Consider the following 24,625-nt stretch of genomic DNA (forward strand, 5'->3'; position numbering starts at 1 on the left):
TCAACTCGAAGTAAGCGGTGAAAGTACAGCACGTGTACAAGGGTAGGAGCCGTCTACTGATCTCAGTCGAGATAGCGCGCGCGACTGCACCCCTTTGACAAAGTTGCGGCTTCAGCGACGCAGCCCCTCCCCTCACGGCACCCCTTCATGCTCCTTCGCCCGAAGGAGCCGGCTGGCGCGTTTCATCTCAGCTTGAGCTGCGCCCGTCCGCAGCCTTCGCAAGCTTTCACTCGCACATAGAACATACGACGCACTCAGCGATGTCATCGATTTGGACTTTATACGGAACATGACGGCGACGGCAAAATAAAATCATTTCAGACATAGAAAAAGCACCACGCCTGCTGCGCGCGCCTCATACCTATACACAATAGCACAGAGCGGGAGACGGACTTACGTAGAATATCCCGGGCAGGTAGTAGGAAGAGGTGGCGCTCAGTAGGCTCGAGATTAGCATGAAGAGGCTGTTGTTGAAGAAGGCGTACGAAGTGGCCTTCAGGAAGCTCTCCGACTTCGTGTGGGGTTGGTCCATCATCAAGAAGATCGCGCAGCCGCCGCACTGCGAAGTCACGTTCGTGCGTGTCAAGATTATGAGCATTCACACACGGACTGCGCTTGCGATTATGACACGCTGTATAGACAGATCTATCTCCTTTGAGGGTGGTCACTGTATAAACCGATCTATACCACACGTGAGGGTGTTTCTACGAGCCAGTAGAGATGAGAAATCATTGAACACGGCGTGTCGCTGAAGCCATTGTTTCGACAAGTGGCCTTGCCTTCTTCAAGGCAGTTCTGCCTTGAAGGATTTCTTATCTCTTCAAACTCCCATCTTTTCCTGAACTTCTGCCTCCTTTGGATTGCAACCAAGGTAAATAAGTAGAGCTAGATTACAGAGCACCACCGACTAGAACGCCAAAAGCTCGCCCGATAGAAGCCTGCTGTGTGGCGCTAACTGCAAACCAATATTCTAGTGGATGATAACATGGTGGTCCACTTCGCCGCTGTCATACCGAGAAGTTCCCCAAACAACGACAATCCTGGGGTACACTCTCAATCGTGTCCTTCGTAAAGTGCTACATGATGCCAGGAAACGACACCTTTTACAGCGATAGCTCTACTGCTCCAGGTGCACACATAGAAAACCACATTGTACATGCGTTTGACCTTGATGCTCAGCCAACGTTCAATTTTCTCCTCTTACTCCTCGCACGTGCGTCGTCATAGCAAAGGACATGCGCAGTGCTGGTTTGTCCTCCATACCCGCGCGTCCCTGTCCGTTGCTCGGCGAGAGCCCCGCGGCGGCCCGCGCGTCCCTGTCCGTCGCTCGGCGAGAGCCCCGCGGCGGCGTGCGCGCGCATTTCGAGACCTCAACTCCTATCACGTGACTTCCGCACCACCAGTACGGATAAAAATGTGGACAGTGTGCTTCTGCTTACAGCGTGGGACACCGTCGCGACATGTTTTCCGCGGTAATACCTGCTATCCTTAGGCAAGCCTGGTTTAACCGCGTTCAGCCACAGTATTTTTTTCGTCTAGCACTTTACCCAGGACTTGATTATTAAGACTGTGCGCACGTTAATACACACGCTGCTCCGCTGGTACGTCCCCGCCCAACGTCACTTTATCACAATTCCGAATGAGAATTCCAACGAAACCCCACGTTGTAGTTGAACAAACCTCCACACGGTGTCGCTACCGGGTTTGCTACCACCGTCCAGAACTCCGGCATAACCCGGTAATCCGTAAACGGTAAGAAGTTTGCGGGCAAACCAAAGCTCTCTTCTATACTTAGTACCCGTTAAAAAAAAAACAACAGTGGTCGGAATGCAGACGCTCCTTACCACCTCGAGGAAGTTGAAGAGTCCGTTCACGGTGCCGACGTAGTCGCTGAAGCTCAACTCGAAGACACGATCTCGCCTGAGCAATTCCATGGGTCTCGCGCTGTGAAGCATCCTCGGTCTGATCGGGAGAACCGGGCGGAAACTTTGACGGCGTTGATCAGGGAGATGGCGCCTGCGTAAAGGGAGAGCACGCCGAGCCATAACAAATAAGTTAAATCGTCAGTGATTAACTAACACTACAAGATTCTTTTGAGGGGAAGCTATGCAACATAAGCGTGCGCAGGGTTCGACATCTTGCGGATTGGGGGGGGGGGGGGGCAAGTTTGACCTCAGGGTCACCCCTCCCCTTACTTGTCTAGTCCTTCTGAAAACAGTATTTGAAATGGATGTTGATGGAAGCGCTACCACCGACTGCCCCCGCGACCAAAGAAATAGTCCCGCTAATGAGCAGGACGGTGGAGTGGTCAGTCTAGAAGAGTGCGCGCCCGTTGGTGCATGCTCATATTGATCCGCCTTTGAAAATGAAATGCTGCTGCCTTCTAACGTTGTACCCGAGTATAGTTTTGCACATTTCGTGATCCTTCAGCATTATGGTTAGAAATCCTATTGACTTCTGGTATTAACATGAAATGGAAACAACACCGCGTTGTCTCGGGCATTGTAAAGACCCATATAGAAGACAGCCTGCACACTGCTGACTTAAGATTTCCGATAAAAACAATATTTTATCTCAAATTATGTGACGCTAATGCATTATCCATAAGATGATGCACTATAGTCACACCAGAACTTTCGTTAGCAAGGTCTGGTGTGACTGCCTCTCGTGACTCGTCTGTCCTCAGAGTCCTTCGACGGTGTAGAGCTTAATGTGACCTCTGTACAAATGATATGCGGGAAAAGGCAGGACGCTTCAAGTTACATGCATGAACGCTGTACACTTTACCTTGCTTTGAGCTGATGGGCCAACCTTTGCTTAAGCGACACTCACGATCGTTGATGATGACGCTGATGATAATTCACATCACTGGTTCACACCTACCCTTGGGGATTGACCAAGAAATGAAGAAATTTCTTGAAAAAAAAATGGACACATATGAACTGTACGGCTATTGAGAATGTTTAGAATAATGGTTCTAAATTAATAATGGTAATTTATGAATTTCGAACCAAAACCACCCTGATTCAATTAAATATTTTTCAACAGAGGAGCAGATATCCCTGTGACAATGTCCTAACGAGGAGGCTCCCGAGGACCGAGCACTTGAAGTAGTGATGTCCAATCCAATTGGATTAAATACTTTGAGAGTGTATTTCCTGAGTAATCGGAAGCGACTGCATGATAAGAAATAATGTTCAATTGATTCGTCCCTATTACAAAGTGAACACAAAGGGGAAGGAGTCAGACCAGCTCTATGCGTATAAAAGTTTAATTTGGGGCGCAACAGCGTTGTTTTGGAAACTTAATCTTTTCGGGTAGAAAAGCGATTTCTACGCCAAGGGAAGAAGAGTCGTTATTGTTGTGGTCGCCCTCCAATAATGGTCCACACCCACTTCCGGGGACTGACGAATAAGAGAGCGAGTTGAACGGGCTGGTTATATACGACCTCAGTAGAGTGGCGTATGCCCACTAAATGTAATTTGTGGTGATGGTCATCACTAGAAAACTCACGGGGTCTTTTACGCGTTCGCCTAAGACAAATTCGAAGGCGAAAGCCACCTTCGTCTTTTTCTTCTCGTCCGATGTATTGATTCTCCCTCAGCCCCCCCCCCCCCCCCCGAAGGCTTTCTGCACCTAACGTGGTTTTGCACTGCCTCCAGGATCGGAGGCATTGCAAGCTTCTGCAACTCACCTGACTTTGCACTGACTCCATGATAGACCGTCCTTTGACGAGGGGACCATGGCATATGATGACGTCCTCATGTGACGTCACGTTAACTGACGTCATAGTGACGTCGCAAATTTTGGCAATCTGTGAAGTCGTTATGACGTCATCACGTGATGATTTTTGCATAACTCGTGTTGACGCCGATGCCGATGGCCAGTTTTCGTGTTCGATGAGGCATCTATGGCTTTCGCCTTAATAAAGTGGCATATACCCACTGAGGCGGATTGCCTAAAGAATCGATATATACACGCCACAAAAACCTGCCCCAGAAAGTAGCGTGATGATACTTATATGTGCCCCCTTTTGAAAAGAATCAGTGACACAGCGAAAACGATCCTGTTGCCAAGTTTCAACTTGAAACCGCGAGTTGTGTAGACACCCTGTCACTACTGTATGCATGCAGTTCGGCCACTGTATTTCGAACAAGCATTCGTGATTCCAACTGAGCGCTCGCCACCTAGCAGGCGCGCCTGGAAGCAGGATATATTTTTGTATTATTAACAGCGAAGCCTTCTTAGTCGAGGCTTTCATGTCCGGGGTTGTGGTAGCGCTGACCACGTGGCCTCGCAGTGTGGCGAGAGTGAGGCTCAGTAGGAAGGGAGAGCTGCGTGTGCTGCGAGGTGCGAGGGCGAAGGATCGCTCTAGCGATCGCCTCCGAGCGCGCTGGGCGACTGTGTTGCACAGCTCTGCCCTTGAAAATAAACTTCGGGCTGTCCAGCGGGCCGAGGAAGTCGCTGGGACTCAAGAACTCCTGGTCGTCACCTAGGCGAAACCTTTTGCCCGTCCCACCAACTCACAGGGCCTTTCAATTTTCTTTGTAAGGATGCAAAGGAAAACAATGATCCAAGCACAGCAGACAGTCGCAAAAGTAAGAAAATCAATTGGCTCAATGGATTTTTCGCTCACGGAAAACACGCGTCGACGCCGACCTTTCTGAAATGCGACAGAAAGGTCGACTTGACCGTAAGTGAATGCAACGGAAGCAGTAAACTGCACGCATTTATTCCGCGATTTGCGCGCACAGTGTAGAGAAGGCGCGAGGACTACACATAAGGTGCGCGTGTGTTCGGTTCGGTGCAGCGCGGCCGGTGTCTCGTCGCCGTCACCTGTTTTCGTAGTAGATCTTGTACGTCGAATACGCGCAGTGAAAGGCGTGCAGGCCTCCCGTCATCAGGCCCACCATCTGCAGTTCGATATGATAACACGGGAAACCATAATCATAACACAGAATGTGTAGTCGCTTATTAAGAATATGTGAGACGATTTTTTGAATGAGCATAAGAGTACAAAGCAGCACGTATAGTCGATGGAATGGCATCTGGAAGGGGTGTGCGAATAGTCAGTTTTAGAACTGAATCGAATCGTATACTCGTGACACCCAGAATAGAATAATATTCAAATAGTAAGGCAACCATATTCAATGCAGCCCTGAATTCCGCAGCATTTTCTTTGAACCAAACATTCAACTTTGAACCAAACATTCACAGACTTTAGCAAAATAACATTACTTTTAACCGACAAAGAATATCGCGAAGGTGAAAAATCATTCTACAGTCAGTATCGCTCCAGCGAAAAACACTGCTTAGCGATTTTTTCATCTCTTCAGACCCACCCCTACTCTTGCCTTGAAAAGCATATCACAGTTATGTAAACTGGTGTGGTTACGTATGCGCAGTACCGACTAGGGCCTTAGAGGTATTTTGCAACTTTGTAGCCGGCTTTTAAAGAAACGTGATACATAAAGTTCAAACAACGCTGAACCGAAGACAACAAATGCAGCTAGATATGTAATGAAAGAGTTGAATCAGTTATCATAGCAATGGCCTTAGCACCAAAAGCAGGTAAACATCAGCGTTGAATAGTCTATACATGCAAGAGCAATCGATGCAAACAAAACACTTGCTTCAAAAGCGCAGAGCCAATAAAACAGGACAAAGAACAGGACAGTCGAAGTCCTCACTGGTCTTAGCCGTCCGTTCAACCTGGTCGATGAGCGCTTGCTGGGCTAGAGCTGCACAGTCGCGCCTTCCACAGCTCCAACGTGTGTGTTAGTAATTGGTGTCATTTCTGTGTATGTCGGGTGTGGGGATGATTCGAGCAGCTCCAGGTAATGTGATGTAGTGCAGGACTTCCTTCGCACTAAGGGCAGGAACCTCTATAGCACCGGCCACGGTCAGAAAAAAAAAAAAACACAGAAAAGATTCACAAAGAAAGTTCAGCTTTAAAGCACGCAGTGTGTTCAGAATAGTCTGCTGATATTGGTAGTCTGTGTATTCCTTAGATGCCTCATTAAACGCGAATATTGACCGCCGGCACCGGCGGTGTCAACACGAATGATGCAAAAAAAATCATCACGTGATGACGTCTCTAATGACGTCATCATAACGTCACAGATTGCCAAAATTTGTTACGTTACCATGTGACGCCATCATAACGTCACAGATTGCCAAAATGTGTGTCTTCGCCACGACGTCACTATGACATCGTATAACGTGTCTCACAAGATGACGTCATCAAATGACATTGTTGCTTGGTGAAAGGTGAGCCGATCAGAGCCAGTGCAAAACCAGGTAAGGTGCAGGCAGCTTGCAATGCCTCGGATCCTGGAGGCAGTGCAAAACCACGTTAGGTGCACAAGGTTTCCAGAGGGGTGGTGAGGGAGGATCAGTAAAATCGACTGAGAAGAAAAAGATGATGGTTTTCGCCTTCGAGCCTTCTTAGGTCGGTTTCAACATAGAGTTTCCTAAAATTAACTAGAGGGGACTCTGGCGCTGCGATCGTTCAGCTACCATGGGAATGATGGGTAGTACACGGATTTGCCTAGTCTTCGTACCTGCGGGCTTCGAACGCACTTTGTTTATTGCTCTGTTTTGGTTTTCTTTCGGAGAATGGATGGATCGTTGTGAACTTCGTTACCAGATTTGAATTGGTGAGCCTAAAAAGAAGTCAAGTGGTGAAGTGGAACTGTCGAACGTTTGCTGAACTTCGTCTTGCGACAAAGCGGATGCAGGTGACGCCCAGCCAAACGGAGCCGAAAGTACGAAGTTTAGACAAATCCGTGTACTACCCATCATTCCCATGCTGGCTGAAGCGCCATGCGTTGCAGCTCCCATAGACACTAGCGCCAGAGTTCCCTCTAGTAAGTATTGTAGGAAACTCTATGGGTTTCAAGACTGCGATAGCAGCAGCACGTGTTGCACCCCACGAAACTTCCGGTCCCTTCAATTATCGCTCTCTAACGCCGAAGCAGAAAGCGTGCTTTTGAAGTTTTGTCAGAGTAAGGAAAGGCTCTTTTTTCGCTTTCAGGTAAAATGAAGGCGCTTAAAGTTAAGGACTAACTTTTATAATGTTGTGTGTGCAGCTTAGAAGAATGCTTATTTAAAATATTTGGCCAGACACAGGGAGTGACGTGCTGAAAATGTGCGGGCTACTCGCTAAGGCTTTCGTTCCCCGCCAACGCTAGGCTACGCCGGCGCACAAAACCGGAAGCCGTCCAGAAGCTTTGTTTGTTAACAGCGAAAAAGTTGAACCTGTGAGTTTTTTTTCTTCTTTTTTTTTTGTTGGGCGTCGCACTTACCGCCGGCATGCCGACTTCGCTCCTCTGACGGACGACGAGGATGCAGCAGAATATGTACAGGACGCTGCCTGTTCCCTGGTACATCACGTACTGCAAGTACAAACAAGCAAAATAAACGTAATTTAGGCCACGAAAATCATTAAATTCAAGGGTACGTCATGCCTGAACAGCGATGCGATTGCGAGGCACGCCGTAGTGGGCGACTTCGGATTAATATTTGAAGCCCCGTACCATCATTGCCATCACATAGTGAAGCGTTTGCGAAGGGTCGGTCAGTGCGAAGGAATCGCGCCAGACGCAATCAATCAGGAGCAGACGCAAAAACTCGAATCACGCGTTTCGAGCAAGACGACGATTAATGAGAGAGCTTTTTTAAGGCTGCCCGTTTTTTGGATTAGAAATACGAATCGTTCGGATTGTCACCCGCCGTCTGGCAAAAGTTGTATTTTTGTTTAGCGTGAAACACTGGCATAACGTAACCTATACAGCAAAAGGCAGAGTTGGGCTAGTTGGTTTGGATTCATTTTGAAACAGCGCAAAAGACGAAAGACACGGAAGAAGACTTAACAACACGAGGTGACACACAGTTGTCAGACAGCGCTCGTGTTGTTCAGTATTTTTCTGTGCCTTTCGTCTTTTGCGCTGTTTCAAAATGTAAGCTATACAGATTCTTGGTCAGCCTAGAAAAAGATTACGAGCTAGAATTCCAAATCAAATATCTGGTGAAGTATAGAAGATACAATTAAACTATGATTTATAACTATAATCCATAGCAAATGTACACCAGATAATGATTAATCTTGACAGACAATGTGCAGTTCGTGGGGAAATACTCTACGTATTCTCGTAGCGTCAGAAATGGCTAACGTCGGCTTGATGTTGACTATCATTCGTGGTTGACGCTGCCTGTGCGCGCTCTTATATTAGTGCTATCTACTCAACTTCAGCACTATACTATCAGCCTGATGTCGGCTCACATTTATACTTACGTCTACTCACAGTTACTTCGATGCACTAGAGTTCAGACACCAGCTTAATATTTGTTGATCAGAGGCGTGAGTTACGGAGCCAGTGCAGGGACTGCCTTGACCTCCCCCCCGCAAACTTTTTCACGGAATCTCATTGATAAAATTGTCCCGTTTGAATCATCTGTTACAATGAAAATGTCCTTACTGTATCGCAACCGCTGATAACTCGCATTTGAAGGTACGAGACCAAAAGACGCCATGTAAAGCACCAATTATGTGAGATGTTGACGATAAAGGGCACTGACACCATGATTGAAAAAGCTAATTATACGCCAACGGACTCATGAGTCGACTCACTCAGACTCACTCAGAATCAGATCGAGGCGTGAGTCTGGGCTTGAGTGAGTCCGAGTGAGTGATATTTTGGTGAGTTTGAGTCCGAGTGAGTCCGGCTCAGAAAGTCCGAGTGAGCCCTAAGCGCAAAATATATTTCATGAGTGAGTCCGAGTGAGCTCTACATTTTTTGCCGACCTATGGTGCAATCAAATGATACATGTGTATAATACTGCGACCCTACCTCACTCCTCTAAATGCTTTGTGCAATACAACTGCCTTAGTGATGTTCACCGCAACTTTGTTTTCGAATTGTAGATGGTTCAGGGGAGAAAGGTTGCCTATAGACTCACGTAAAAGATGGAGGGCAAGTAGTGTCCCGACGTGGCGCTAAGGACGCCCGAGATAACCATGAAGAGGCCGTTGAACGAGAAGGTGTACGCCGTGCCCCCGAGGATGCGCTGAGCGCTAGTCTCCGGCCGGTCCATCATCAGGTACAGCGCGAAGCCGCCGCACTGCGCAGTCGTTATTACGCGCCTCGATCAGCATTGTAGACAAGCACGAAGCCGTCGGTTACGTGGAGGAATAAAAGAGTTGAATGTTGGGCGAGTTGGTGCTTTGACGTTGATATAATCCTAAATAACGCGACGAAACGGGACAGCGTAAGGGAAGACGAACACGACCGTTTCATTGAGCCATTTACGATCACATGAATATTAATACAAGGAGCAATGGTACACTCTCCCCACTCCGTCCAAACTTCACGCTCGACGACCCTCACATCTCTCGCCCGGCCTTAAAGGGGTCATGAAGCAGCCCTTGGGCTTGTTGAAAAAACACGTCCTGCGGAAAGCTGACACGGCTATGAACTGCTCAGCCAAATATTGCAGTCGTGCGCGCCGCGTAAAGGCTACAAGCGGAGCGCGAAGTTGCTTTTTTCTTAGGCGCCCTCTTTTCAAACAGAGGCCGGTTCTCACTTTCGTCGGTGGGCGGGGCGCCTGCCGGTTGACGTCGCGTATCTGCTTCTCCGCGTCGCAAAAGACATAGCATCCTCATTGGCCGATAGCCGACATGAATCGAGAGCGGCGTTCGGATCAGATGTGCTTCTTGCCACGGGATGCCGCCACTTGCCGGCGCCGCACTCCTCAGTACACGGTAGCCGCGCTCGCGCACGCGAATCACAGCGGGAGAGCGATCGCGTTTCACGACGCGCGCTGACGTAACTTCTTTCCCCCGTGCCATCTTTCCCTGTGTAGCTTCAAGTGCGTTCGTCGGGACGAGAAAAAAGAGAGAAAGCGCTGAGAGCGTGCGCCAAATCCCCGTAACTCCGCTCGTTCTTGACGGATTCGAGAAATTTTTGCGGCAATCGATTCGTGAGGCAGTAAACTCCGATACTGAGGTCATTAGATCATTACTTGTAAAAGTGGTTCATGGCCCCTTTAAGTGGAGCGGTGCGACTTTCGTACTTGTTTCGCCACGCCAGGCTACACTATAAGAAAGAAAAGTGACCTTTGACTCTTGTTTGCTACACTGGTGACTCTCACATGTATAACTCTCTTTAGAGAGGCACCTTGACTCTCTTTAGGAGAGTCGCCGTGGGATGTGTAACTCGCTTTAAAAAGACACGCTAACTCTTTTGGAGAGTCGTGCGTCCCACGACTCGAGTCAACATGACTCTCATGTTCACTCTCAAAGTCATGTGACTCTCTTTTAGAAAGTCGTGCGTCCCACGACTCGAGTCAACATGACTCAGTCATGCTGACTCTCAAAGTCATGTTGACTCTCATGTTGACTCTCGAAGTCATGTGACTCTCCTTTGGAAAGTCGTGCGTCCCACGACTCGAGTCAACATGACTCTCAAAGTTATGTTGACTCTCAAAGTCATGTGACTCTCGAGTCAACTTGTGAGAGTCACACGCGTAGTACACAAGAGTCAAAGGACACCTTCTTTTTCTTAAAGTGTAGTTAAGGCACAAGAACGCCCGGGGAGCAGCGCGTTTATGAAGAACGCCGATACGCAGAGGCGGTAGTATGCCCGTTAGCCCCGCTGGTCACCCACCTTCACAGAATGGAACGACTCCAGCCTTTTTTTTCCGACTGGATATAATTAAAGTTGATCACCTGTATGCGAGGTAAATAAACAAGTGGGAGCCTGGCGTTTGAAGCGGAACATACGCTTCTAAGGAAGCAATAATAATTTGTGGGGCTTTACGTACACCAAAACCACGATATGATTATGAAAGACGCCGTAGTGGAGGACTCCGGAAATTTTGACCACCTGGGGTTCTTCAACATACGCCTAAATCTAGGCACACGGGCATATGGAATTGCGCCTCCATCGAAATGCGGCCGCCGCGGCCGGGATTCGATCCCGCAACCTTCGGGTCAGCAGTCGAGCACCATAGCCACTAAACCACCGTGGCGGGTAGCTCATAAAGGAATAAACTAAGCATACGTATGTATAACCGTATAAAATATAGACCTAGAAGCAGCTCTCTTGACATAAATAGTCCGATGGCAGGAGTAAATTTGAACATATGGACGTCTATAATCATAGACGTCCATATGCAGTCCGCGCATGGATAAGTCAGGAAAATACGTTATCTCGTTTCTTTTTACTGATGCTTCGAATATGAGACCACCATCTTGTCGTGCTTACGATTTCGAGGACGTTGAAGAGTCCGTTGACGGTGCCGACGTACTCGTCGAAGGAGACCTCGAAGATGCGGCGAGTGGCCATCACCGCCTCCATGGCCTCAGCCGTGCGAACCATACTGGGACTGTTCGTTGATACGGTCGTTGAACCCTGCCGGCAAAGTAAACGCATCACTCGGCGCCAATACAAGACGATCGTCGACAAGCGGTCACGCAGTCGTCACATAATCATAGCATTCGTCCAACTACGCTGAATTCAAGTTTAAAAAAAAAACAACAAAAAAACACACCGCATACTGAACAGAAAGCTTGTTCAGCAGGTGTGAATGGGTAGGGTAGTAAATTATCTAAGTGCGCTGACCGGCGAGTGAGTCCTGCAGAAGTGGAGTGATGTGGTGACAAATAAGGGAATAACTGCCGTCCGTGTCGGCTTGTAGCCGCACGTCATACAGATAAAATTGACACTGTTTTCTAGGAAAGCTTCTTAGTTAATGAGGAAATCGTCCTGGTTAGGGATCCGATCTCCTGGAACAACGCCTTTCCAAGGCTGTCGCTCTATCGTCTGATTGAGATAACCAGGAGGCCAGCAGGTGACAGCGCCTGTGCGACTTAAACAGTAACTCGAAGCACACCGCGGACACTGAACCAGACTCTGACATGATTGAGCTAACTAAATGGTTGTTCTACCTTCTGGTAAGCTCTGATTGTAGTGCGAACATCGCGGAAGGATGTTGGCCCCGGGTTCGAATCCCTCAAGAGGAAGGATGTTTTCGTCAGCGAAGAAGCTTTCTTACGGAGAAACCCGCATGTTCTTCCTCCGTATCATGAAGCTGCGAAGGAAGCACGCAAGCGGTTGGAAGACTATTCTTCGCGTTCATGTATCTTATTGTGTGTTAGCGACAAAACAGTTACCGTCTTCGTCAAGGTAACGACGGAGGCAGTGAAGTACCCTCGCTGAAGCCTTAGTCCGAACATGATGAGATAACCATCGTAAGATCCCGTTGTTGGCCGTTGCGACGAATACATTTTGCAGAGCGTTTCGTTTCTTTGCTTTCGAACTATATTCTACTGAAATACCGACACAAGCAATCAAAATCATACTGCGCATGTATTGTCGTTGCAGAAAGTCGCAGCCAATCTAACGTACCCTACTGGACACAACGAAAGCCTTCGCACTCCAGAGGAGCAGCATAATAAACACACTGCGCTAGCTGTTCCCTGCGTCCTTGTACACAGTGATTACACCACACTGGAGAGATTAATCCCCAAAATGACGCACCAAGAAGTTCAAAATGTCTACGCTGACTTCCAAAACTATCCCTGTTTCTCATCGATTTCCTCACCTTCGCGCTGGTGAACGAGCGACTTTCGTCTGGGACTAGCTTGCTTGCTTGCCCCTTACTACTGGCTCTAGCCCACTACGGATGATTTGCCAAGAAGCCGACAGTTAACGTAAGTGTAAAGACTAAAACATGAAGACAGGGTAAGGGGTACAATTCACATCTTTAGAAATAGAATAACGTGACTATAGCGAAGCTGCACGTGGAAGGTCCAAACAAAAATTAGCCCGTCCTATTTACGCAAGAACTACTAGCGCTTATGTGCCACACAAATAAGGCAAGCCCCGGTACTCGCCACTGGTCCACTAAAAGTGAAGAACGGAACAACACACTGGTGACAAACACCGAATGCCGATCATTCGTGTTTTTTCGTTGACAGCACACATCACGATGGCGAGATTTCACTCACAAACATTAAAAAAAAGTTTATTAGACCCAGTATTCACTGCTTCTCCGGAGTACAAGCACCTCTTATTTACCAGGCGCAGCGATTTATCTAAGTTAAGAATGATGGAAGTGGTCAAAGCGAAATTTCGTTGCCGCGTTACCTCCCTCAACTTTTACTTGCATGGGGCAGGTGGTTTAATGACTTCCCCTCTGTGCCTCTTCTGTAACGAGGAAGAAACTATCAGTCATTTCTTTCCATCCTAGCTGTCGCCGGTTCCCGACATTGAGGAAAAGAATAATAGTACCACTTTTTCGCAAGCTGGGTCTGGAAGTATCAGAACCGGTTATTCTTTATGCTGGGGCCACTACTCTGGGATACAGCTATAGGGATGCTTTCTTCGCCATTGAGGCATTCATCAGCGACACTAAAATAATATCTAGCTAAATTCCGCCTGCCTTAAATATTTCATTACTAATAATTGGTACTTCAAATCAATATATTAATTAACTATAGCTTCCGCGAATGACGCACTACAGAAAATATTGGATAAATTCACCCACTACTCGGCCAATCCCCTGCATTGGTTATGAACCATGTCCAGAGAGAGAAGAAATAGTAGAGGAGGAAAGGCAGGGAGGTTAACCAGTTTAGGAAAAACCGGTTTGCTACCCTACACATGGGAACAACAAGTTTTCGGGACAGACTTAACCAATGATCTAGAAAGACTTGAATAATCCGTCGGAATCAACCCAGTGATAAACACAGGGGCCGCACGTTTAGGCTCCGCTGCTTGACCATCTGTACGGAGTGCTCTGTAAGTGATAGTAAGGCGAAAACCGTAGACGCCTCACCTAACACGAAAATTGACCGTCGCCGTCGGCGTTCCGCGGCGTCAACACGAGTGATGCGAAAAATCATCATCACGTAATGACGTAACCAAGTGACGTCATCACGACGTCACAGACGGTCGAAACTTGTGACGTCGTCACGGAGTCATCATGACGCCACTATGACTTCACATAACACGAGGCCACATGATGACGTCATCGCATGACATTGTCGCTTGGTCAAGCGTGGCCCGACAACGGAGGCAGTGCAAAAGCAGGTGAAGTGCAGAAGACCTGCAATGCCTCCGATCCCGGAGGCAGTGCAAAACCACCTTAGGTCCAGAAACCTTTCAGAGGGGGGCAGGAGAAGAATCAATACATCGACCGAGAAAAAAAAGAACATGGCTTTCGCCTTCGAGTCGTCTTCGGTGAATGCATATGGGACCCTGTGAGTGTCTTTTTTTTAAATAATATAGAGAATCGTTTTAATATAATCAATATTCTTGGCGAATCTCCCTTTTGTGAGAATATGCCACCGTAATAGCGTCGCCGTAATCCTCATTATCATCATCATCATCATCATCAAGCCCACTCGCTCTGGGCGGCAGCTCGAGCGGAACGCGCCGAATCTGCACGCTGCGTACACGCGTGAAGAAGCAGAAGAGGCGCTCTCGGCCACCGTACCCGAAGCCACGCAAAGATGAACAATTCCACCGAAGGTATTTCGGCCGTCTTTTGTCATTTCGGTAACGGTGGGCTTAGTGGGCTCGTCGGTATAGGACACCGTCTACTTCGTTTTAGAGAGGCACGCGCAGAAAAATGAACATTTGATCACACGCAGCGCCGTGTGTCGGCGCTGTGCCATTTGCTTGATGTATAATTGCTTTTCTTTTTTTTTCATTCGTGCACAGGATACAGGTTTCTGCCGGCTGCATTTCCGTTCCCCAAAGAAAAGCACAGGAGGCCCATATTTGAGCTCAGCTTCGAAGATTACATCGCTACGACCAATGGTCTCTTCAACTTCCTAGAGATCGTGAGTGTGTTTCGGCAATGCCCACATTATAGACACACCATCTATCTATCTATCTATCTATCTATCTATCTATCTATCTATCTATCTATCTATCTATCTATCTATCTATCTATCTATCTATCTATCTATCTATCTATCTATCTATCTATCTATCTATCTATCTATCTATCTATCTATCTATCTATCTATCTATCTATCTATCTATCTATCTATCTATCTATCTATCTATCTATCTATTTCTGTGACTAGGCTTCACGATTCTCATGTGACGCTACACATACTAGTAGTTCTCTGTTCCCTTCCTCCAATGAAATCATGTCCACTCCTCCATACTGTTTCTTTCTCTCGTGGAGGGACCTTAGGGCCCAGTAGCATCGCGTGGCCGAGCTTGCGTGCCCTATACACATGCAACGAAGAAAGCGGACACAAGTGGCCGACGCAGTAGCTTAAAGGGGCCCTGCAACACTTTTACATTGAATAGCTTCGTTAAATTAGCTTATTGCCTCATGAATCGACCACCGCAAAAATTTTTAGAATCCGTCGAGTACGAACGGCAATAGAGAGATTTGTCGCACGCTGGAATTGCTTTCTCTCTTCCCTCGTCCCGACGAGAGCGCTGGAAGCTAAGCCGGAAGAGATGGAACGGGGAAAATAAATTACGTCACGCGCGCGTCATGACCTTGAGCACTTTTTTTTCTTCGAACGCGCGGCTTACTTTCAGTGTGACCGCGAGCGTGGGCACGTGGCGGCCTCCCGCGGCGGCCTCGGTAACTGTGCAGCTCACGATGATCAAACAGCCAATGGCCGTAAATTCGGGTATATGATGCGGTCATTTGGGTATATGGCATAATTTTAGAAAGAGGGAGCGATTTCTAGCTGACATTGAAATTGAATTGTAAGTTCCCGGCCGCGTGCTGTGCTATAATGCTTGACTCGCGTGTTCTCAAAGGAGTCGACTATACCGATCGGCAGAGTTTTCTGACCATGCTGAAAAAGTGTTACAGAGCCCCTTTAACAGATTAAAAACCACACGCACATAGAGCGGGAAAACCGGGCACCCACCAGCGCAGTTACGTACTTGTTCACTTTGATTTCCATTAACCTCCGTTGTTATTTCTACATGATAATTTATATAACAGCCAACACCTTTCGAGATTTTTTACTTCGCCGTACGTTCCTTTGTAAACATTACTGTGGCTCACAAGAGACTACGGGCCCCGTTCTTAGTCGAGCTTTCGCCGTTGTCGTTACGCAGCTCGGCGAAAGGAAAGTGCTGATGTGGAGGAGGTGCGAGGAGGTGGGGAAGGAGGCAACTAGTGAGAGGCCGCACTAAGTGCAAGGAGGCGAAGCGGGACGGAGATGTGGTAACCAATGCGAGGCCGCGCTTGGTGCGAGGAGAGGCGCCGTGGAGACGAGGCGACTGGCTATGGGTATAAGAGCGGGGGTTTATGGCGGCTGCGCCCTTTCCGAAGATGCGCAAGACTTTTCGTACGCCCGAGGAAGAAGCCGCTCATCGCGAGCGGCAGCGGGAGTTGGGACGAGAGCGTTTCGCTGTTTCGACAGCTTTCAATGCGTGAAACTGACTTTACTGCTTCTCGTTCATGACAATACCTGAATACTTGGAAGACATCACTGTGTCCTCGAATGTCGCTCAATCGGTCTCCGTCATTCGCGCTGATAGCCATCATCAACCAACTAATTAGCCCAATGCTCTAGCTCGTTAAGTTTTCATTAATAAACTCTCGAATGCCTCTTTACGCCGCGGCAATCTCGGAGGTCACGCTTACATCACGCTGTGGTTCTCCTCGCGCTCGACAGGTGGGCGGTATCGTGCTGAACGTGTTGGTGGGCAAGAACTCGGGCGGCGGCGACTCGAAGACGCTGCGCTGGCTTTCTGGCACGGGCTACACCTTCAGCTTCAACGGCATCTTCATGATGGTCACCAGCTTGCTGAGCTCCGACTCTGCTGCCTACCTGCCGGTGCTCTTCTACGTAAGTCAGTTGAGTGCTACGTAAGTCAGTGAAATACAGCAGCCCTCTGGGTTAATCGGGGCTGACAAGTTGGCGAATTCGAAAACATGGCGGCATTGCAGACAATGTCCAGAATGGCACCCCTAGCTGTAGAGCTAAAGACTCGCGAAACGATCGGATAAGAAAATTGGAGGATGCTTGACCTTCGCCTTCAAGAGTAGAACTCATAGAGTTTCTCACTGTAATACCTAGAGGGAAATCTGACGCCACCATCTATGCGAACTTGAAATGTGTCTGCGAGCTGCTTATTGTGTTGGCTGGCGTTGAGCGATGCTTTGGCTAAGAAGTGGATACGGCTGCCCAAATAAAGCTCCTCAAACACAAAACTTTCATAAACGGATCTCATTGACCCATATTATATTCCACAGTCGGATACAACTCAGATGTGCGGAGAGGCCCCGCCCAGATGACTGAAACACGGAGGCAAGAGAAAGAATCCCGCGCAGTCCGCCGCTGCGGTGTAGCGGTTACGGTGTTCAGCTACTGGTTCGATCCCGGCCGCGGCGGTCGCATTCAGATGGAGACGAAATGCCAGAGGCCCGTGTGCCGTGCGATGTCAGTAAACGTTAAAGAACACCATATGATCAAAATTTCCGGAGCCCTTCGCTACGGCGTACCTCATAAACATATCATGGTTTTGGGACGTAAAACCCCAGATATTATTACGTCATGACCCCGTGACATTATTATTAAATAGTCCCGCTCATGTAGTCGGTAAGATTATCCGAAGGCGGAATCCCCGACCACCCGACTCCCGATGTCCGTCTGGAATGCACGCCCATTGGGGCAGACTTGTGCGATTCCGCTCTTGAGGAGAAAATGCCGCAGACTTTACAGTTGTATCCGACTACAGAATGAAAGTTCACTCACCTGTATGGCATAACCAAACGGTGAAAGAAAGAAACAGGCGACAGACTGTCGCAGAGTGAACGCTGACCTTGTCGTCTGTCTCCCAACTTTAGCGGCCGCTCGCTACTTTTTTACGCTTCACGAAAGTGTATATCGAAGCAGAAGTTCTCAAAGTAAAATATTACTTGTTTCTGTGTAACGCTAAGAAAGAACTGGCTTACTACGTGCTGCTTCAGTAGAAAATTCACCGTTTTGACACAAGCAACACGTTGAAGCCAGACATCGTTCCCGTGAGCGATGCCAATCCGAATCCGACGCATCCCAGCATTCTTATGCATACAACAGGGGCTCTACATACATTAGTGTCGCAGCGCCACTTTTTCCTCTCGGTGGTGGTAAGAAATTCTATGGTACAAGCATGGCCTCCGAGATTGCGGGCCGTCGTCGAGAAACCCAGCGGCGCGCAATCTCGGAGGCCATGGTACAAGGTGATAGCATAATCGCGTCCCGTTCGCATCGCTTTCTCAGTCGCTAGCCTCGCTTCGCTTCTCTGTGGAGACCGTGCCACAAGGAAAAGAACGTCTGTGCGCGTAACATAAGCCGTTTCAAGTTATCATAGAATGCCTACTGCGAGTGCAGTTGTGAACTGCCCACTACGCCATAATTCTTTCTTTTGCGAATTGGCGAAGTACCCACTCCGAGTCCGCAAGGCAGCACGCGCACCCGCGCATCTGCACACTTGGTTGATGCCGTTGCTGATCATTAAATATGCCCGTGCGCTTTGTAAATCGTGTGCCTTTAAACCAACCACTCGATGCGCAATTCACATGTTTTGACGCCTGGTGAGATCCTACGCTTCTGCCATGCAATATTACATGCGTTAAGGAGACTCCTAGAGCTCGCATTACATGACATTATATAAGCTTTTTTTTTCGAAACAGGTTCGAGCACTGGCGTGGCTCTGTGGTGGAACACCTGTTTGCGACACAGAAGTCCTAGGTTCGATTCCCACTAGAGTCAGCTATATTAGTATTTATTTGCATCTTTTTGAAATTTTCGTTCACGGACAACGCTGATTTTTCGCTCACAGCCAACAGCACCGGCGCCCACACCAGAATTTCGGCGAAACGAGCTCACTTTAACGCTATCGCGTTAAAATGTATGTATGTTCACATAAAATCCGGCTATGTTGATGCTGTTCAGGAGAGGAATTGTCTGTAAACTCGATGGACCGTGTGCGCGTGTGCGCGTCTGCGATATTGGAGGGTCACATTTCACCAATCGGGGTCTTCCTCTCTGCGTCTGCGCAGTACGTCCTGTTCCAGGCGACGGGCGCCGCCAGCTACATCGTCAGCGGCCTCATGTTGGCCCGGCAGAACCACGAAGTGTCAGTAGTAGTCGTGAGTAAAGTATATTTGTTTCTCGCTATACTACACTATAATCGCATGTCATACACCGCATGCTATACTATACTATACACGGCTATGCTATGCTTTACCCTCCCCCTCCTCCTTTCCACCCCTCGCTTACCTTTGTCACCCCAGCTATACCATACTATTTATGGCATCATTATTAAACGCAGTAATCATGAGTTGTAATTCGTCTCCCGCGTTACTCATCAATGCAATGTCATCAGCGCATCGCAGGTTACTGAGATACTCTCCATTAACTCTTATCCCTAGTTCTTCCCAATTTAGGGCCCTGAAAACCTCCTGTAAACACGCGGTGAATAGCATTGGAGAGATCGTGTCTCCCTGTCGTACGCCCTTCTTTATTGGGATTCTGTCGCTTTCTTTATGGAGGACTATGGTGGCTGTGGATCTGCTGTAGATTTCTTCTATTATGTTTTATATAGGCTTCGTCGATGCCCTGATTCCGCAGTGCCTGCATGACTGCTGATGTCTCCACCGAATCAAATGCCTTCTCGTAATCTTTCCGCGCATTTTTCTATCACCTGATCGATAGTATGAGTATGGTCTATTGTTGAGAAGCCTGTACGAAATCCTGCCTGGTCCTTTGTTTGATTGAACTCTAATGTCGTATTAATTCTGTTAGCAATCAAATCATGAATGGTAGTCTACCACTATCCCTCAAGAGGAAGGTATATAACAGCTGCATCTTACCGGTACTTACCTACGGAGCAGAAACCTGGAGACTTACAAAGAGGGTTCAACTTAAATTGAGGACGACGCAGCGAGCGATGGAAAGGAAAATGATAGGTGTAACCTTAAGAGGTAGGAAGAGAGCAGAGTGGGTCAGGGAACAAACGGGGGTTAAGGACATTATAGTTGAAATCAAGAAGAAGAAATGGATATGGGCCGGGCACGTAGCACGTCGGCAGGATAAGCGGTGGTCATTAAGGGTAACTGACTGGATTCCAAGAGATAGCAAACGCGTGAGGGGGAGACAGAAAATTAGGTGGGTAGATGAGATTAAGAAGTTTGTAGGTATAACGTGGCAGCAGAAAGCACAGGACCGGGTTGATTGGCGGAACATGGGAGAGGCCTTTGCCCTGCAGTGGGCGTAGACAGGCTGATGATGATGATGATTAAACGCAACGGACAAAACGCGGACACAGAAAAGAAGCACACTGCACAGCGCTATACGTGGCTATGCTATGCTTCACCCGTTACCCTCCTCCTTTTCATCCCTCTCAGTCTCACATCACCTTTACCCACCCTCACTTCCCTTTCCCGCCCTTTGCTATACTATACTATACATGGTTATGGTATACGTGGCTGTGCTATACATGGTTCCGCCTGCGTGACGCCATGCATGGCTACGTTATACTTCACCCTCTCCCCTCCTTCTTTCCTTCCTCCTCGCCCTCACTTCTATTTCCCGCCCCTTGGTATACTATATACTATACTATACTATACTATACTATACTATACTATACTATACTATACTATACTATACTATACTATACTATACTATACTATACTATACTATACATAGCTATGCTATACATGGTTTTATACATGGCTATACATGGCTGGTAGGAGGACGGAGCGGTAGGATCAGTGTTTTGCATGCGGAATAACAGCAGCGTTCTTTTCTAGGGTGCTCATGCACTTTTCCAAATATAGACAAATTGCGCACCGTATACACACTCTGAGAAAAAAAATCGAGTATTTGGGGAGCATTTCTGCCGCGGAGCGATAATCTTAATAGATGGCTTGCACTGACGTCACTGAAAGCGCCGTGTTGGAGCACCAGCATGTGGGGACGCGACGTTTCCGATGTCACATTGATGTTATCAAAACATCGCATGCAGGTTCTTTCATTATTCACGCACAGAGACGTTCCTGCTGAGTCGTTTTCACATAGACACAACTTGTTTGTCATCAAAGCCGCCATCGTGGAGTCCCAGTTCTTTCACAAGCTGCGTCCATGACGTCACGTGCAAGCCATCTATATGGGGTTGCTCGCGTTCCCTTTATTCAAAACCTCGGCTGTCGCCACATTCCTATCAAGAATTCTATGTCACGCTGATAGTGCGCACGCCGTTCGTGACCGGGAAGTGCCGGTCACGAGCGTAAGCACGCGACATGGATGAGGATCATTGTGGTGTGGCAGAAAGAAGCCTTAATTATTAATTACGCCTTTTTAGCGGCACGAGCGACACTCTTGTTTCTTTTCCAATCACTTCCGGTCGAGCACCTACTTCCGGTTTTCCGGATATTCAGGAAAAAGTCCTGTGAGAAACAAAACTGCTACGAAAATTGATGATTCTGGATGAAGGAAAGACGATTACGTTTAAGGGCTCGTTTCTTAGTTAGACACAATAATAATGAGAACTAACAGACAATAATGCCAAAGAAAGTATAGGGGATGTTATTCGTAGTAATTAGGATAAAGTATTGTAAAGTATTGTGTGAAGTATTGTCTGTTAGTTCTCATTAATATTGTGTCTAACTAAGAAACGAGCCCTTAAAAGTAATCGTCTTTCCTCCATTCATAGCGAGGGTCTCGTTCTGGCAGACTTGATGCCTTCATGTAGTATGCGAGTAGAGTGTACTATAATGCGAGGGATTATTGGTCAGCTGCCAGCTCGTAAAAAGATCACGTGCTACGTGACGCCAGAAAGGCAGAAAAAGAGTGTTCCACACTCGCCGCCATGGCTGCGACTGGCGCTGACTAACACTCCCAGGTTTAAATGCACATATACTCTTCACACTTACAACGAATAACATTCCCTATACTTTCTTTGGCATTATTGTCTGTTAGTTCTCATTAATATGGTTCTGGATAGTTATACTAGATAGACATGATGTATCGATCATGAGTTTGCTTAAGATAAAAAGCCAATTAACTGTCAGTATAATTATTGAAAATTCGACGAGTTCTTTGAAAAAGCACAGTTTTCTTGCGAGCAGGTGGGATCGTTGCGGCACCTGGCGGAGCAGATCTCAACCACGCGCTTCTTTATACGTGGCCTCTGAGATCCGCTCCGGCAGCGCGACGGAACACAAAGTTAACTCAAGGAATACGCCAGGGCCAACGTGCGAGTGTCACTACCAGATACCCAAGTCAAGAATTAGGGTTTCCTCCAGATTTTTTAACAGCGGCGCTGTTTAAGGGGCTCGCCTTGTCCGCTGTCCTTGATGTCACGCTCGCAGCTGGGCATAATCCTAGTGGTCCTTTCGGTACAAAATATTTCGCACGTTCCTTAGAGACTTACATTAGATGTAGTTGACCAAGGCAAGGCACGTGGGAGCGTAAAAGGATCGTGCAGATCACAGAGTTTCCTACAATACTTACTATAGAGGGAACTCTGGCGCTAGTGTCTATGGGAGCTGCAACGCATGGCGCTTCAGCCAGCATGGGAATGATGGGTAGTACACGGATTTGTCTAAGCTTCGTTCTTTCGGCTCCATTTGGCTCCGCGTCGCCGACATCCGCTTTGTCGCAAAACGAAGTTTAGCAAAAGTCAGCAGCTCCACTTCACCACTTCATTCTTTTTATGCTCACCAAATCAAATCTGGTCACGAAGTTCACAACAGTCTCTTCTTTTATCCGAAACGAACGCCAAAACGCAGCAATAAACAAAGCCACAAGTGCGTTCGAAGCCCGCAAGTACGAAGACTAGGCAAATCCGTGTACTACCCATCATTCCCATGGTGACTGAACGATCGCAGTCCCCTCTAGTTCATTTTAGGAAACTCTATGGTGCCGATAACAGGAAGAGAGAAAAATCTTTATTGAAATTTCCGGAGATAAGAGGGAGCGGCTTAGCACTGCCACCTTCGCTGTTCCGGCAGCCTTCGCGGCGTGCGAATCGGTTGATTTTTTTTTTATATTTCATCCACTTTGCCCCTCCGAATGATAATGTGTTAAAAGTAAGTGTTTCGTGGCGTCTGTGCAGGTTATGGGTCTCTGCTCTGGTGGCATGCACGCCTTCCACTTCGCGTACTCCTGCTACAAGAACTACATCGAGGACGACAGCAAGAAGTGGTGGAATAAAAAAATAGTGGTAAACTAAGTTAACCACGTGTATCGCATCGACGTCCATGAAGTAACGAAGGAAGAGGAACTTGTTTTAGAGACTCGTTTCTTTGTTCGCGACACAGCCGAATGGAACCAACGGACAAATTAAGCAAAGCGAACCATAGGGGACGTCGTAATTTGTTGTTTTTGACTGTATTGTAGCCATTACGACGTAACAGGCCCGTAGCCAGGAATTTTTTAACTATTTGACTGACTGTTTGAGAAAAACACCTGTTTATTATTTTTTATTTTGTAAAAACACCAACTTCACCAAAATTTCGGGGGGAAGCCTGGACCCCTAGCCCCCCCGGCTACAGACTTGCGGCGTACATTGAAACGAATTGAACAGAAAAACACCCCTTCCGTCCGAGTGGGGCCCGAACCCACAACCTTCGATTTACGTATCTGAGGCTCTGCCAATTAAGCATAGGCGTGCGTAGGGTTTTCCATCAGGGGGGCGGGACAAATTTTAACTGTAGCGCACCGTCGGCCCCTCCCCCCCGCCTTATTCGCCGAGTCCGAAGATAAGCTTCGCAATGGGTGCAAAGGTTAAAATGGATCTATGACGACTTATCACAGTGCTGACGGCTTCTCACAGTGTCGGAAGGGGTGCGCCGGGCCTTTGGTCCCCGGCGCACCACTTCTATGCGTTTGATCCTTGAGAGCGTTAGCCAGCTCCACTTGTAGCCAAGACGGCGACGTCAACATCCATGAGATGTTTTTTTTTTGGTCGAACCTCACGCACGCATCCATCAGACGTCATTTTTCTTATCCGTTTTTACTAAGGATCAACCTTTGTCACGACCGACAAACGGCCGTTCAAAAAACGTTGCGCACACGTCACGACTTTTGAAACGTACTGTGGACACCCTGATGCTCTTGCTACTCGCGAACTTTAATTAGTAAACGATGCGCCCACATACTTCTAAGAGTCCAACTCTAGCCAGAGCTTAAGAATACACCGACGCACTTTATAACGACGCGACCAAATGCTTGTTGCTGGCTATTGCATGTAGTAAATCACATTAATTTTGTGTTCTGCTTTATTGCTTAATTGGGCAAGATTGATAAACCAACTTTTGAAGCAACGATGCTGGGCAGAAAATTACAATCAGATCGGTTCGCCGAACGTCCGATTAGACAGTGTGCCTATAGATAGACTTTCTATCTGTTAAGTGCGCATTAGTGTTTTTCTGATTACTGCACATGCTCGCGAAACACAAAAAGCAGTAAAGGCAGGAAAAATTAAAAAAAAAACGCGAAATGCAGTAATTGGCAAATGGAAACGAATGTCGGGAAAGCAAAGAACGCAAAATATATACTAACTCTTCTGCATTTTCTAACTTTTATAAAAGACTCAGTAATCGAAAAAAGTAACGTCCATTTAGTACTTGGGTGTCACAC

At 47.6% G+C, this 24,625-nt stretch overlaps 3 protein-coding genes across 3 annotated transcripts in view; 2 read left to right on the forward strand and 1 right to left on the reverse strand.

The window, feature by feature from the left end:
• Positions 1-24,625, forward strand: part of LOC125760359 (uncharacterized) — a 102,112-nt gene that overhangs the window by 62,123 nt on the left and 15,364 nt on the right. The gene's annotated exons all lie outside the window — the stretch shown is intronic.
• Positions 4,761-11,396, reverse strand: LOC119373299 (uncharacterized). The gene is made up of 4 exons (XM_037643324.2): positions 11,268-11,396; positions 8,962-9,123; positions 7,308-7,397; positions 4,761-4,913 (listed from the first exon to the last, which is right to left on the reverse strand). Exons 1-4 carry the CDS (start codon positions 11,379-11,381, stop codon positions 4,833-4,835), a joined length of 447 nt encoding a protein of 148 aa, XP_037499252.1. The 5' UTR covers positions 11,382-11,396; the 3' UTR covers positions 4,761-4,832.
• LOC119373298 (uncharacterized) lies at positions 14,519-23,252 on the forward strand. Its single transcript, XM_037643323.2, has 5 exons — positions 14,519-14,537; positions 14,730-14,851; positions 16,670-16,843; positions 19,042-19,131; positions 23,100-23,252. Exons 1-5 carry the CDS (start codon positions 14,519-14,521, stop codon positions 23,214-23,216), a joined length of 522 nt encoding a protein of 173 aa, XP_037499251.1. The 3' UTR covers positions 23,217-23,252.

Source organism: Rhipicephalus sanguineus, chromosome 11, assembly GCF_013339695.2.
Source record: "Rhipicephalus sanguineus isolate Rsan-2018 chromosome 11, BIME_Rsan_1.4, whole genome shotgun sequence".
In the NCBI taxonomy this organism is placed as follows: Eukaryota; Metazoa; Arthropoda; class Arachnida; order Ixodida; family Ixodidae; genus Rhipicephalus; species Rhipicephalus sanguineus.